Below are 15896 nucleotides of genomic sequence, written 5' to 3' on the forward strand. Positions count from 1 at the left end.
TTTAGATGTAATTAACAGCGCTAAAATCCTGAATTCATGAACTTGGACACTTCACGTGGAGAAGCATCCATTTGCGTTGCATTAATACAGCCCTATGCCGGTAGCTGTGGCATTTAGCTAGCCAGCGTGCCGGCGGGGGCGGGTGGGAGTTGAGTGATCGGTTTGTTTATAGCGTCACAAACACCTGCACGTCCCCTGGTGCTGGCGCTGCAGTCCGCCCTGAACCAACCAGTGCACAGTCGGCTTCACATGTTCCGTCCCAAGGTCCAGTGTGGAGAGATGCAGCCGCCCTTAAAAGAAATGGGACGTGTCCCCCAGTAGTGAGTTATCATCGCATCAGTGTCATGACACAGTGCTGTAGCTCAGCACAGTTATTGTTGATGGGTAATGAAGCTTCCAGCTGGTAATGGCTGCGTTTACCTGTGACTGCTGCTGCACTGCTACAAAGGAGGGAGGCGAGCGCAGCGCGTCTCCGACTGTCACCGCAAATGAGAATGTACTTGAACGGGTTCCTCGAGTTGACTTGCTGCTGCGGAACAATAGCAGCAGAGATGGTGCAGTGCTGCTGTTGCACCGTAGCCTGTGTGCTTACTGTAACATCATTACTGGCCCCCGGTCACCACAGCAACCGGCCTGGCTGCATCCTCATCAGGGCTTCTGTTTAGGCATTTATTGACCGTGTGTGTGTGTGTGTGTGTGTGTGTGTGTGTGTGTGTGTGTGTGTGTGTGTGTGTGTGTGTGTGTGTGTGTGTGTGTGTGTGTGTGTGTGTGGTACACAGGAATCAATCCCAGTTATCCCCACGTCAATAAAACAAAGCGTGGCCTTTAAGTGAATGAATTACCACAACATTCATTGCTTTTCATCAGATCAGACAATCAGCTTTATTAACACACCTTTCCATCACCGTTGTCCTCCCTCTAGTCGCACTATGCTCTCAGGGTTTTCCAGGACGTGGCCTCACGCCAGCTCCGCTGACTGAAGCTTTAATAACGCTAAAAGGTTTGTAGCCCTCTGTTCTCTCCCTCATTACTGAAACGATGCGCTGCGCTCGACAGCGTCCAAGTCGTGTTGAACCCGAGGAGCAGGAATGCGTCAGAAACGTCTGTCCGTACATCACGACACACACGAGGGCACCAGAGCAAAGCCACGAAGGCAGCGCCTCGCGCAGCTTCAGCCCAGAGAGCGAATCCCTCTGCGTTTGTCAGCGTTGCATAATAAATATTTAAGGAGCGTTTAAATCAGTGCAGCTGAAATATCTGCAATGTACTAAATGTTGTGCTGCGTGTTCATTCTAAGCAGCATATAAAGCTACAGCTTCAGGTGCACTACACACATTAATGTAAATGCAGTGTAATGACGTTTTGGTTTATAACTTCATGCTTTTCATATTCAGGACTTTTGTTTTCATTTTCTAGCGGGTTTTTAAATCCTTTTAAAGCTGAATATGCCACTGAAACACTCTTGCTACCTTCCAACATGCTGTGTCTGGTGCTTTAGCTGCTAGTGTTATGAAATGACCCTTAATTGAATTATTATTTTTGTATCTATGACTGCTGTCGGCAGATTTTATTTCCCTTTACTCATTTTTTTCAGATTGTATAATCACGAACCTCTTATTGTACATGTAATAACTTGATAAAAGTCAGCTTATTTGTAACACAGCACAGCCAAAATCCCTGTTGCATAATTATTTATTTAGTTATTTTTTCACATACTATATATTATCATTATTGCTGCAGTTCTGGAGCCTCTCGTTTATTCACTTTCCATATTCCCATAATTAGATACTATGTTCATATCTCTATATTTTCGTCTTCATGCATGCTGAATATTACATTTCACAGGAGCAGGATGCAAATAAATAAAAGTCTCTTTCTAAGTACTGTATGTCGTAATCTATCCGTCTATTAGTGCTTCAGCAACATGCCTGTTTCAAAATCCTCGGGGAAAAACACTTTGACTCCATTAGAGGGTGAGGGTTTAACAAACAGCACATTAATAATACATACTGTTAAATCTGGCAATCTATGATTAGTCTTTATTTCCACCCACTCCTGTTCCCCCGTCCGAAGCGAAGCCCGTCTATACAGCAAAGGGAGAAGGCTAAGTGTATTTCTATGTACAGTAACTGTGAAACATGGCACCAACTCTGCTTGTGAAAAAACACTTGAGGTTACACGGTAAAATATCTGTGTCTACAATATATTTTCCTATTTAATTGAAAAAATCTTTATGCAACTCACACCCTCGGGCAGCAATCACACCTACGCGAGCCGCAGTGGAAACGCCGGCGCGCTTCACCGGGTTCTGAGCGTAAACGGAGCGCCTCGCGGGCCTCGCGGGCCCCGGGAGCCCTGCGGCGTGTAACACAGTGTTGGAAAGGAGATGCGGCTCGCCTTCAAGGTCCCGTGTCGCACTTTGAGCAGGAACTCTGGGAAATCTCAGTTTCCGGCAACGTCGTATTAGGTGCCAGACGCTTCTTTGCAACCGCTCACGATTCAGGTCTTGCACTGAGACTATTAGTGATATCTATCGTTTTTCGTCTTAGTATATGTTTAAAAAGGTGCTTACGTTTCTTCCAAGTGGCTCAAAGGTAATGATAATGACAGTTATCTTTCTCTCAGTAGCTCAGACTAAGTTAGCATTCAAGTTCTTTTACTGGCTTTCACACACATGCGTATGCATGCACACGCTAAAGCTCTTGCATAAACACACATAATTGGAAAATGAGGGGATTATTTCTGACCTATAGCAAAGGCAAATATTGAAAAACGTCACATAATTGCCCCTCTTTCCCGACAACATTTTAATATAGAGTTAGTATTTGCTCAGTTTCTTGTTGGGTTCTTCAAAGGCACCTAGTGTCACCTAGGCAGAGCCGAACTCTCCGCTGTGCAGGCTTCAGGTGGGAGCTTTGTCGAAGCAACACAGCTGTCTCTTCAGGAAGGTTACTCTCTTTTTAAGTTTCCGAGTCTCTACTTTGTGGACCGACGCTTGGGCGCGAGTAGACAAAGTGGGTCTGTGCTCCTGAATAATAACGCAGTGGTGAGGTTTGTGCCCTAACGGTGGGGGGTCCTTGGCCGGGGAGAAGCTCGGACTCTGAGCCCCCAGGCGCCGAAGCCTCTGTCAGACGTAGGCTGACTCGCTAGACTGGGTCCTGCCCAGGTTGGGGGCTTGGGACAAGTGCGACACGTCCTTCTTGCGCACTTCGCAGATGGACTTCCTCCGGGCCTGCACGCCGCGGATGGCCGTCTTTATCTTCCTCCAGCCGAGGTGGTTGAGCTCGGCCAGGTTGAGCAGCACGCATATGCCGCTCACTGCGAACATGAAGACCAGGAACACCGTCTTTTCCGTGGGGCGCGACACGTAGCACTCCACCTCCTTCACGCACGGGTAGCGGTCGCACTCGAACATCCCCGGCACGTTGAAGCCGTACAGGAAGTACTGGCCCGCCAGGAAGCCGATCTCCAGCGCGTTGCGGAACACCACCTGGATGACGTAGAAGCGGGAGATGCCCTCCTGCCGGCGGACCTTGGAGCTCTTGGTTGGGGGGACCCCCCGGGGCCCGTTGGGGATCTCCTTGACCTCCATGTCGTGGTCCTCCTTGCTGCTGTCGGGGTGCACCAGGATGCCGTTGATGTTGCGGGCGTGAAGCTTGCGAGCGTGATGGTCGTGGTGGCGGCCGTGGTGGCCGTGTCCGTGGTGGTCCATGTGGGGGTGCAGCAGCGAGTAGCTGCGGTCGCGCGCCTTGGCCGACTGGTGGACGGAGTAGGTGATGAAGCACAGGCTGGGCGTGCACACTAGGATGATCTGAAAGACCCAGTAGCGGATGTGCGAGATGGGGAAGGCCTTGTCGTAACAGGCCTGGTTGCAGCCGGGCTGCATGGTGTTGCAGATGAACATGATCTGCTCGTCCTCGTACACCTTCTCCCCCACTATGCCTACGATTAGGATTCGGAAAATCACCACCACCGTCAGCAGGATCCTGCAGAGAGACAGAGAGAGCGGGAGGAGGAGGAGGAGGGGGCAAAAGGAGAAAGACAGTGTCAGTTAATGAGAGGCGAACGCACGGAGGTTCGGGGAATATGTGCGGTCCTGATGTTTGCAAGTGGAACTGCTGATGTTTCAGTGCGGCGCCTCCCTCCACCTTGCGGGGCCCGGACACGTGAGCTTCGCTAATTCTGGGGCCACGACATGAGGGGCTTTCTCACCCGTCGTCAGCGACTCATTCATAAGCCCTCTAATCTGAGAGCGTCACTTAAAACTCTGTTTAATCTCCCGGTGGTTGGAAATAAATACCACGGCGCTGTTGGATTGACACCATGTCATGGGTCAAGGAGAGTGGCGTTTGCAAAGCGTGTGGGGTTTGCGTCTGTTTACTCACTCGGAACCGAGCGAGCTCCGGCTTCGGGCGTCACGGAGGGATGGTTTTTAGCCACGCATGTGCTCTTTAAACGTGTCGTCAGTGCGGTGCTGCATTCAAAGACCGGCAGATTCACAGAGCGACTGCTTTTCGTGGCTCCTGAAAGACTGTTGTGCTGTCCTGTTATCTCGGGGTGTCGATCGTGTGCGAGCACTGCGGAGGAGGACTGGGTCTGGGTCTGCACTGTCAGCGCTTTCTAATAAGCAGGGAAAGCCTGCACACACTGTGGCTCTTTGGTGTTTATGCCACCTTGCAGTGGACGTTCATGGTCCCATTGTGGAAAATGATTAATTCAGTTTAGGTGATGCAAAGTAACATGGCTGCTGCTGCAAATACGAAAATCTGCTTTTAGATTTAGCTTCCTTCCCTACGCTACAGTGACTACAGTGGTGTTTAATGAGGCCCCAATCATGCCCACGCCTCACCTTTAAGGTTGGTTTCCACAGCAACCGGCAAATAAGTGAAAGGTGAGGGTTTGGAACCGAGTGCAGGGAGAAAAGAGAGGAGGGAGCGTGAAGGTGGGAGGTCGTAGCGGAGGAGCGCGTGTTAGCGTGAGAGCAGCGGGTGGAGCACGCCGCCTCACCTGTGAGTGGAGACTCTGCGTGAGACAGACAGACGCAGAGACGAAGACGGGGGGAGTCAGCCATCTGCACGGACGCCGGCCGTCTGCTGGGAGCAGCTGCAGCAGACACGCTACAGTAGCTCTCAGTGGCGCTTCTTTGGTTTGTTTTTTGGACTTACTACGGAACAAAGCGCCTCCGTGTGTGTGTGTGTGTGTGTGTGTGTGTGTGTGTGTGTGTGTGTGTGTGTGTGTGTGTGTGTGTGTGTGTGTGTGTGTGTGTGTGTGTTCATTTCCTCCGGTCTTTTGTTGTTAATTAAGTTTGGAATGAACTGGAAATGTTCTGGAAATCTGCACCTTCACTCCAACCTCGGCTTTAAGCTTCTAGATTTCCTTTTGTAAGGGCACAAACAGCTGACTGGGACCATAATACAGATCCTGAAGTACAAACCTGTTTGCATTTCACTCAGCGCAGTTCCGTTCACCTCCCAAACCCTCGGAGATTGATTTTGTTAAACGGGCAGCGCTTGTGGCGGCGTTGTGCCGTATTGCAGATATCAGTCTGTGCTTGTTTGTCGGGCATTTTTTTTTACCATTAAAAAAAAAATCCCACCACTTTGCAAGTATTGAGTGTTGTGCTGTGTGCGTTTGCAGGTGCATGTGTGTGTGTGTTTATACTGCTAGATAACCGGATAATCAGCACGGGGCAGATTGCTGCATTAGCAGAAAGCAGTGGACTAAGGCTATCTGCAAACATCAGTGTTTCAACTCCTGCAGAGTATCAAGCCAATACAGTACACTGGAGCAGATTGGGCCGGGACAGCCCTGAGGCCTGAACCTGCAGAATATTTAATAACCTCCATAAATGATGAAAAGGAGTTTAGACTTCCTGCGTCTTAACCCACAGAGGCCACATACTCAAATAAATCCACTGGCTGATTGATTTAAAAGAGGAAGATGCAGCCGCTGCAGAGCCGCGTGCTTCTTAAAAGTAAATCAGCCCCTGCACTAATTAATAGTCACCACTCATCATTTTATTTAGCCGCCCGCGTCCTGGAGGACCTGCTTTCATCTCAGGCTAATCAGCAGATGTTTGGAGACTTTCTAAATCCCCAGCACTGCGCCCAGGTTCTAATATCATTTGAAAGATAATTAATGTGCCCCGTGTCCCTCGGTTGGACAGCCGGCGTCTTCAACGAGGTAACGTAACGTGAACGTCAGGAGGGACGACGATGAGAGGAGGCTGCAAAGATAAGGACCGGCCCGTCCGCACCGCGCAGCTCCAGTACCGATGCGCAGGCAGTTGATTGACCTGTGAGATTATGCCTATAGTGTAATGGTGGCTGCTCTTGAGCTGGTGTGTTGGCTGGACATGCAGGCTCTTTCTTTCCCAGAGGCTTTCGCGCACACACACACACACACACACACACACACACACACACGCACACACGCACACACACACACACACGCACGCACACGCACACACACATGCATTCATTCATAGAGCAGCTGCTGCCATCGGCCTCCAGGGACAAAAATGGCTCCGGGCAAAGCAGCAGATGCAGGAGGAAACGCACACACGAGCACACACACACACACACACACACACACACACACACACACACACACACACACACACACACACGCTCTGAGAACAAATCAACATTTACTGTATCTGAGTAACAAAGTAACAAACATATTAACACCGCAACCCGCACATTTACTGTACATGTGGGCACAGATGCAGGCTCTAAATGAGGACTAAGGGCAGTATGATGTGAGACACTCTTCCCACCCATACTGTACATCCTCAGCAATAAGCTCCGCTGATTGCTGATGGCAGCACATAATGAATAAAGACCTGAGCAGGCGCTGAAATTAGGCGGCTTAATTATCAGCGTGCAGACGTTTCTTTCCTCCCGCTGCTCATCCGCTCGCTAAGTGTTTTAATAGTCTCGGGTCTTGCCCACGTATCAAGCAGATGCGCGCGACCACCCCAGGTGCCTCTCAGAGCCGCGCGTGACGAATTCATTAGCGCGAGAGCCGAGCTCGCGCGCCTCCGGCCGCGCGGCTTCGCGTGTTTCTGGCGGCCTCTTCAAACGCTTATCGGTAACGTTTTACAGAGCGCGTTACAGCGTGAACGGTTTAAAAATAGACGTTATCGTGGAGGCCACGGCCGAGAGTCAGCACATGGAGAAGTGTAATTATGTCACGGCTCATACAGCAACTTCGAAGGGAAATGGCTTCCGACTGTTTCTCAGGAAAAAAGGAAAAGTTAATTGGGCGAGTCTCAAACAATCAGTTATTTTAAGACAAGAAACTTAACGTATGCCGTCCTTTTATGTGGAGCTCTTTCTTTAAGAACGCTGTGTTTGACGCGCAAACAGCTTCTTCGTGAATTGACTGCACAGTTCAATCACGCGTGTGATGAAGCAGATGCAGCCTCAGTTCGACCCGTTTGCCTTTATTCCATTTAAACTCATGCTTTCATCCAAATTCAAGCTAGAAGGGATCAAAATGATGCTGATTTGATGCTACTGTATCAGAAAAGAACTGAGTGGAAAAGGACTTTCAACGAATGGTATCGGCGCTTCTCATTGTGCTGACTGCGCTAATACGTGGATGTTTGTCGCGCGCGTGACCTCACGGTCGTGAGTCGCGCGAGTCGTCAGTCGGTTCGAGTTGCCGTCGCGACTCATTAACAGTTTCCAGCCGCCACGAGGTGAAATTCATGAGCTGAGGCTGTAAAGGAAGAAACACGCATCTCCACCTTCTTATGTGTTTCCCAATATCCTTGAACTGGCAACAATCAACCTGGAACCCGTGAGACAGACTCAACTACTGAGAAATAATGGGCGGTGACACGGCTCACTAGGCACCGCCCACCTGGACAGCGTGCAGTTTACTGGAGATGGAGGATTAGACAAAGTAAAGGAAGAACGCAGCTCAGGTGAGCCATGAAATGATGTGTGTTGATTTCTGGTATATTATAACCATTGTTTAGTTCTATAAATACTAATACTATAAATAATGAGCTATGTTAATGTCTCCTCTGCCACAAAATATTAATTAGAATTAGTAATATAGATAATTATTGGTCTGCTATAACAGCTGTTGCACTTATATTGAAAAATATCACATACTGTAAAATCTCCATGTGCTTGAAAATACAAACAAAACTCTCAAACATGCTGTAAAGTAAAGTTTGGTATCTGCAAACTGAAAAAAACTGCCCTCGTCCAAATATTAGCGAATGGAGGTATAGAGAAACAAAGCGCAGGACAGCGGCTGCAGCCGCTACACATGCTATCGACGGCGCGGTGAAATGAATAATAGCCTGTTCCGAAGGGGAGCTGAGCTCAGCTCTCCTGGCGAAATCCCCCGCTGAGCAGGACGATCGATAGCCTTCAGCGCCGTAGACCGCCGCACAAATAAACTAATGACAAGTCTAGATGTGCGGAAAAATGGTTTAATTTGAAAAACAGTCCCCGCTCCTCACTGCGGGGTGATGGATCGCTAATTCTGTCAGACCGCGAGAAGCTGCCCCCATTGTTGCGCTCCACACCAGATGATACAGATTTCACCCAGGAAGATGAGAAGAACAAGATCCTGGCTAAATATTAAACAGCGCGTGTCCTCAATTAAAGCGGAGCGTTTCTAGATGTCAAAGTATTTTGGGAGAAGTAGGATGCCTCCTTCTTGTGGAGATCCTGACCCATTTAGGAAAAGTGAAGCGAGAACACAACCTACAGGACTGAACTATTTCGGGGGGAAAAGACGCAGACTGTCATCATTTTCCTTTTACAGCTCACAGATATTTCTGCTCTCGTCAAATATTTCGGGACGGTCCTTTCACTTACTGGTTGTTTCGAAACCAGCAACAAGCTGTTTGGCGCTGGGCTTCAGCCATTACACTAAAAGGCCGGTCACACAGCATCTGCATGCATATTTGATGAACGACAACAAAGGCCACGTAGCATTATGAACATTTTATAAAGTGTAGCGCTCAAGTGGGGAGTGATAGATGTTAAATAATAAACTGTTTACCTATGTTACAGGGAGGAATAAATAAAGTGAACGGATCCAGAAATTTACTGTAGCACATCAATAATTCAATGTGATAAAATGCTCTTTCGTAAGTATCTATTAGTGCGATTGACACATAGATGTTGACGCATTGAGGGAGCGAGAGAGTGCATCTCATCAGAGTTGCTGCCTATTCAGCCAGACCTGCACTGTTGTGTTTGCACATAGTGAATATTACATGTAATTTCCCCTCCGAGTGGCTCCGTCGTGACGTTGCATAGAGATGAATGTGAAATTGAAAAAAGCTCTTGTGTATTTTTAGAAAAGCTCATCAATGCAAATGAAACATGTGTTTCGTTAGAGGCAGCAGTCGTCCGCGGCTCCGGAGGAAGCGGCTCTGACACAGATTCTCGGAGCCAAAGCCTCTGCAGAGGGAAAGTTCTCGTCCTCCTTGGACCCGTTTTATTCTGCCTCACCCCCCCCCCCCATCCCACCATCCCGCACCCTTTATCGTTTTATCTCCCTCAGATCACTCAGTGCCTCCTCGCCGCTGCCTCTCCATTTTGCTCCACTTGTTTCTGGTGCTGACCTCACTACAGCATTGCAGGGGGTTTTTTTCTGCCTTCGTTCTTACCTGCAAGGTGTGTAACTCTAGGCCAAAGGCGCCGTGCGTTCATGCTACAACACCTTTTACTTTATCACACCTGTGTCCTGCAAAACATCTGGACACCACATGTGTGCAAAAAATAACCTTTGCTTGTTGTTTCTTATCTTAGATTTTTTTTTTGCATTGTAAAATTGTGTTTATTTTAGGTAATTTTTTTCTATATTTAGGGAAGTTAAAAAGGTAAATGAAAATCGTAGTAAAGCTCCTGCAGATGCCCTGTGACTTTGATTTGTGTCGTGTAATTGTGTGTCGGTTTGGGCTGCAGTGGGGTTAATGAGGTGTTGACAGTTCCTTTCAATGTGCAATCACATCATTGGTCCATGCACACACCGCACATCATCCAGTTAGAAATCAAGCACACACAAATCACAATACACAACATTATTCCTTCTGTGAGTCATTATGCAAGCCACCTGTGGTTAGTCAGAGGCACAGAAGCAACTCTCGGTTTGTCTGTCTCTTTCCAACACCATAATTAAGCTAACCTATGCCACTGTGTAGGGTTGGTCTGCTTCTATTTCCATCGCTCCTCTCTATTAGCCTATGCCAGGACATAGGTTAGCTTAAATCCTACAATTAAGAAGCATCTTAATTGTAGCTGGATTAGACAGTCTAGACATCCAACAATGCTGTCTGATGGCAGCGTCTCCTCACACTGAAACAGATGACTGACATGCAATCGTGTTCCAAAGATCTGGTGCAAAGGGGGGGGGGATTCCAGCATTGGGCGACATCGCTATTCTCTACTTTGGAACTGCATCCGTCCAGGCACGCGCATGCAAACTCCTCAGACACAGACTACACGCAGGCTGCGCGTCCTACTGCCGGTGCCGTCCAGCCGTGGCTGCATGCTCTGGACGCACGTCCGTGAAGTGCGGGGCTTCACGGTGCACGGTAGTGCGACGCTACATCACAGTTGGTTATGTTCACGAGTGCAACAGACCACACCTGACCACACCCAACGTTGGGCACGGTTGGCTGTGGTCAGTGGGGCAACGGACTTGAACCTTTCAACCCACAGAGGTCAGTGCAACAGTTTGGACTCCGTACTTGAGACAGTGTGGAGTGGATCGGAATCAATCTAGGAGGCACCTTTACGGCACAAATCTGCGCCAGTGGTGAACAATTCTCCAACTTGCTGGTACATCCAAAAACATCACTCCTATTATTTGAATGTTAGGCATCTCTGATTTCCTGACCATGCAGACACATGCTTAGGATTAGGAATCATATCATTATCTTTAGGGTGTTTTTGTATGTAACTGCTAAGAGTTCCTACAAAATGTCAAACATCTAATCTACCAGCGTCTGTCTACAAGTAAAAAGCCAGGATCCAAACCACCACTACGTTTCACACATATCCTGCGAGCAAAATGCTTAAAGGGGACAAATACCAAATCTTTTTTGGCAGTGGTAAAAAGAAAATCAGGGACCTGCATCCTAGAATAGTCACACAATATTGTGCAAAGTGCTTCCAGAGACAATGTATCTCGGCTCGTGTGGACATAGACGAACAGAGTAGGAGGGAGCCTTGGCTTGAGCGGCTAATGTTACAGCTAATACCCTGGGGTCAGCTAGACAGCCGTGTTCGGCCAAACACAGGCTGAGGGAAGCCAAAACACATAGGGATCATTTACACAGCGTTTCACTGTATTCAACACAGCAGTACATAGTAGAATTAACTGTTGTATAGTTTATGTTATCCTTTTATAGTCTAACATACTTCGTGCTGTGATCTCATGAACAGCAAAAAGTGCTGCATAAAGGTTATTTATCAGTATTTTAGGGACCCTTCATAATGTTCAGCATGATCAATTGTCGGCTCAGAACGTCATCGACAAACCATATTTATTAGGACTTTTGAAAGAAGTAGCAGACAAATTGAGAGTTGCTTCTGTGCCTCTGAGGAAACTTTAGGTGGGTTACAGTCATTGAATCATCCAGACAATTACTGTCAGCACCTGCAGAACTGGCTTTTTAAAGCTGCAGCCAAGAGAATGTTTGACCACTAGGGGGCGGAAAGAATCCAGAACACGTTCACAACAGTTAGCGATGAGCTCAGGAGGTGGTTATGGCTGACGTGTCAGCAAACGGTTGCCTACTTACATATCCAGAAGAAACAGAGCAACACGGACATCTCTGTGGTCTCCTTTCTCTGGCCACCTGTTGGATGTAATCCCAATATTCACTGGCGTTTAGCTCTTGTGAGGTTTTCCAGCTTACGAGAAACATGTCAGCTTAATGCTGGACCCGGAGACGGAGGCCGGACACCTTTGTGCTGAGCAGGTATTTCAGCATGAGGGGGGGTGTTCGCTGGTCACATTCAGTGGATCCCACAAACAAAAGGGACGCATGCGATTCTTTGATATATGGAATGGCTCAATGCATCTTTAAACTACTTGGGGTTTTTTTCCGCAGAGGAGGATTGATGTTGATGGTTCGCTGTGCTGTTCGCTTAGAAGGAAAACCTCCACCTCCCGCGGTTTCAGACCTCCAGTGAACTGGGGTTTGTGGCTCACATCATCTCTGCTGCTCTGATGCTGTCAGCAGCACACAGGCTTTAATGTAGTCACTGAAAGCATGAGTCAATTTTTACTCTCACACACACACACTCACGCTAAATTAATTCCTCCAAGGATTCATGATCTCCATTCATTTTGTTTCCCTCCATGAAGCAATTTCAATCACAAATCCATACATCCAATGGGATAAAGCGCGTGGGACTCATTCGGAAAGCATTCGGATTGTGGTTAATGGGTGGAAAATTCCACTTTTGAGCGAATCAGACAGAGATGATGTGGAGCGCGCCGCCGAGGCTAATCCCACTGAAAGCTCACCTGTGCAACGAGCCGCTGTCGCTGCGGCCGCGAATAAATGTCTGTGAATAAGGACAAACTGAATGAACTCGTCTTCCTTTTCCTCCCTCTGTGTCAAGTTCACACAGAGTTCAGAGCCATTCGTCGCTCTTTGATTTTACCTTCTACACCTGCTTGCTCGCCAGCCTTTCATCTTCCCCACCTCTGCTCTGTTCTCACTCCCACTCCCCTCTCCTCCTTCTGTCCTATTGGTCCGTGGCCAGCAGCATCGAGCATTATATGTCAATGGCTGTACGCTATTAGGTACTATCATCACAGGAATCTCTCTCAATTAGCCATAATTCTCAGTAAAGCCTCCTATTGATTATTTGCAATTAGTTGAATCCTTAACCAATGATGGGTGGGGGGGGATGAGGACACGGAATGGAAACAATGAGGGGGGCGAGGAGGACCGTGTGGGACCGTGGACCACTACTGGGACAAGAGACACGGGGTCTCTGCAGAGAAACCATCAAGTGAAACACAGAATAACATTCCCCGCACTTAACAATCCCACTCGTCAAATCGTGGATGCTGATTTGGGAAAGAATCGCAAAATCCTCCGAGGTCTTACCTTCCAATCATAGTGGAGTGCTGCTGGACCGCTGCCTCCAGCAGCCTCTCCAGGATGGTCCATTCCCCCATGGTGACGGGTGGGCGGGGGGGCTCTCAGAGACACCGGGCTGGAGCCAAGCTTTCTTCGCCGTCCGACTCTCTTTCCTCCGCAGGACCGGCCCGCCTTCGTGGAGCTGCCGGCCGACCGGACGGGACGGGGAGGAGGGGGGGGGGGGTTAGAGACCCCCTGCACCACAAGCTCCGCACCGGCTCCCCGTCGACCTCTACGCGCCGACCTGGACGCTCGCCAGCGCGTCCTCCGCTGTGCGAGCGCGAGTGAGCGTCTCCTCCCGGGCCGGTCCCGCTGTGCTACTCGTCCTGGCGGAGGAGAGGTGCTGAGCTGATTGCCTCCCCCCCCTCGTCTCCCCCTCGGCCTCTCCCCCTCCCCTGTGCGGTGATGCCTGTCCTCCCCCTGCCGCACCACTTTGTTCTGCACTACAGCATATGCTATAGCTCACAGAATGACAGCCATCGCTTTTCCACTTGACTCTCTTTGTCCTCTTCCTCCTCCGTCCCTGCCTTCGTCCTCCACCCTACAACCCGGGTCCCTGCTTGTACTTCACGTTGCACTCCCTGCCACCAACACCAGCCTGTGCTTGTCCTTGCGTTGTGCAGGACCTCCTGTCGCTGCTGCAGCCTCGCTGCTCTAAACTAAACACACGCGCTGCATCTAGCTGGTCCTCCTTGACTCACCTCCGCGAACACACACACACACACACACACACACGCACACACACACACACACACTTGACCCAATGACAGCTCCGAATCCCACTCTCCCGACTTCCTACTGAGGACTGCAGATCCACGCCAGCGCGCGCAGCTCCCGCCTGCTGAATGTCATTTTACGACTGGAGGAATGGTCGCTCCCGCAGCTCCGAGCGCTACAAGGACCCATAAAACCCTCCACGCGCACACACACACACACACACACACACTGGGAGCAGCACACGCGAGCACACTGCCACCCAGTCCCTCAGTAATAAATCAGCTGTCTTGCTGCATCCAGCGGGGCTGAACCGAGGCAGCGCGCTGCAGACCTGCTGTCCTGTGTTGTCCCTCCGGCTAATTACAGCACAGTCCAGTGCCCAGAGTCACGTCTGCTGCAGAGAGTAGGGACGAAGCCTATTTCTGGGCTCCATCATCTTCCTCCAGCCTTCACCCTCTTCCTCTCTCCCCTCCTTTTGTCTGTGTGCAGATCCCGGTCCTGCCAACTCTCCCTGCCTCAGTCCTCCGTCCCCATCTCTGCTATGTGCTCTTCCTCTCTGCCTCTGTGTCTTTTTCTCTCGCTCATGGAATCGCTCTATCTCTGTCACACTCCGTGAGCATGCAACAACCCCCCCCCTCCTCCTCCTCTCGCAGATCTCCCTCCCTCTCTCCCCTCCCTGCTCTGGTAAATGTGCTTGGATTGCTACCCTGATCGCTGCTTCACTTGCGCTGGCAAGAACGCCTCCCACCGCGCTGCTGTGTCTGTCCCCGGCTGATGTTGCACGGGAAGAAGGGATTCGGGCTCTAATGGTTCCTTCTGTCCCATCTGCCATGACATCTTTTGTTCCGGTCTGGGCGCTCAGCGGTGGTTCCCCCACTCACATGCTCTCTTTTCTCCCCGCTTCACATCATGCAGCCCTGCTTCCAGGAGGAGGACCACATCTCTGGCTCTGCTCCACCCCATCCCCCATCTATCTCCTCCCTTTCTCCATTTTACTGTACCGGTGATGACAACACCTACTGTATTTTACCCTGACCCAGCCCCTGCTGCCCTTTTTATATTTCCTCTCCTCATCTTCTCTTTCTGTGTCCCACTCTCCCCTTCCTCCATTACAACCTCTAAACTCTCGCCCCCTCTCAGGAGAGGTGAGCGCCGTATTGTACTTTGCTGTGACATTGAAAACTGCATTCATTAGATTTATATTAAGGTGGTGTGAAATGGGGAAGGTCTCTCTCCACTGCACACAGATATGGGCTGTAGGACATGGAAATAAGATGCTCATATATCTACGGTGACAAAGAAAAATGTGTGCGCGTCTACAAGACACGAGTGCTAACATAAATAGGAGATTATTTTCCTTTTAAGGGTTGAGTTTTCCCATATAGAGACTGAGACAAATTTTGCAGTGAGACCAGCGCACCAGAATGAAGTCATGGCTAGAGGTGACATGTTCAATTCATTTGCCATGCGTTTCATGTTAGTCACGCTTGTTGGATGCTGGATGACACTTTTTTTTTTCTCACTGACAGTTTATTTCTTTAGAATAAGATGTTTCCCTTAAGGAGCCTTTGGAAATTCAGCTGGCATGTTAACCTGAACAAACCCAGCGCATTCCTCAAAAGAAGGTGAACGCGTTCACATTCACAACAGCGACAGTGCATTTGTAGTTGATTTCAGTGCATGCAAATGAATGCACGGATGTAAAATCCCTCTGGAAGTGTGTGTGTGTGTGTGTGTGTGTGTGTGTGTGTGTGTGTGTGTGTGTGTGTGTGTGTGTGTGTGTGTGTGTGTGTGTGTGTGTGATAATAAGAAAGGCTGAGTGGGGGAGACGAAGCGAAAGAGGATTTTGTCTGCTCAGCATCTTCTGCAGGAGGACTCGGGGTCTTCCTCCAACCAAGGGTAAACGGCGCGGAGGTGCTGCGGAGAAAAGAAAGGAAGTGGAAGCGGGCGGTGTGGTGTCATGGCTTTAGTTTGATGAGGCCTGGGTCACAAACAGAGCTGCACAATGACTGTCATCAGCCTTTGAGAGGAGGCTTCACAG

At 49.4% G+C, this 15896-nt stretch overlaps 1 protein-coding gene across 2 annotated transcripts; it reads right to left on the minus strand.

Moving 5' to 3' along the window:
* Positions 1–853: 853 nt before the first annotated feature.
* On the minus strand, positions 854–14484 carry LOC114869648 (gap junction delta-2 protein-like). 2 transcript variants are annotated; one of them, XM_029174041.3, is made up of 3 exons: positions 13106–14484; positions 11783–11839; positions 854–3986 (listed from the first exon to the last, which is right to left on the minus strand). In XM_029174041.3, exons 1-3 carry the CDS (start codon positions 13174–13176, stop codon positions 3128–3130), a joined length of 987 nt encoding a protein of 328 aa, XP_029029874.1. In that variant the 5' UTR covers positions 13177–14484; the 3' UTR covers positions 854–3127. The 2 variants fall into 2 exon arrangements, with proteins under 2 accessions (XP_029029874.1, XP_029029875.1); XM_029174042.3 differs by lacking the exon at positions 11783–11839 and having other exon boundaries at positions 13106–14482.
* Positions 14485–15896: the final 1412 nt, after the last annotated feature.

The sequence above is a fragment of the Betta splendens genome, chromosome 14 (assembly GCF_900634795.4).
Source record: "Betta splendens chromosome 14, fBetSpl5.4, whole genome shotgun sequence".
Classification (NCBI taxonomy): domain Eukaryota; kingdom Metazoa; phylum Chordata; class Actinopteri; order Anabantiformes; family Osphronemidae; genus Betta; species Betta splendens.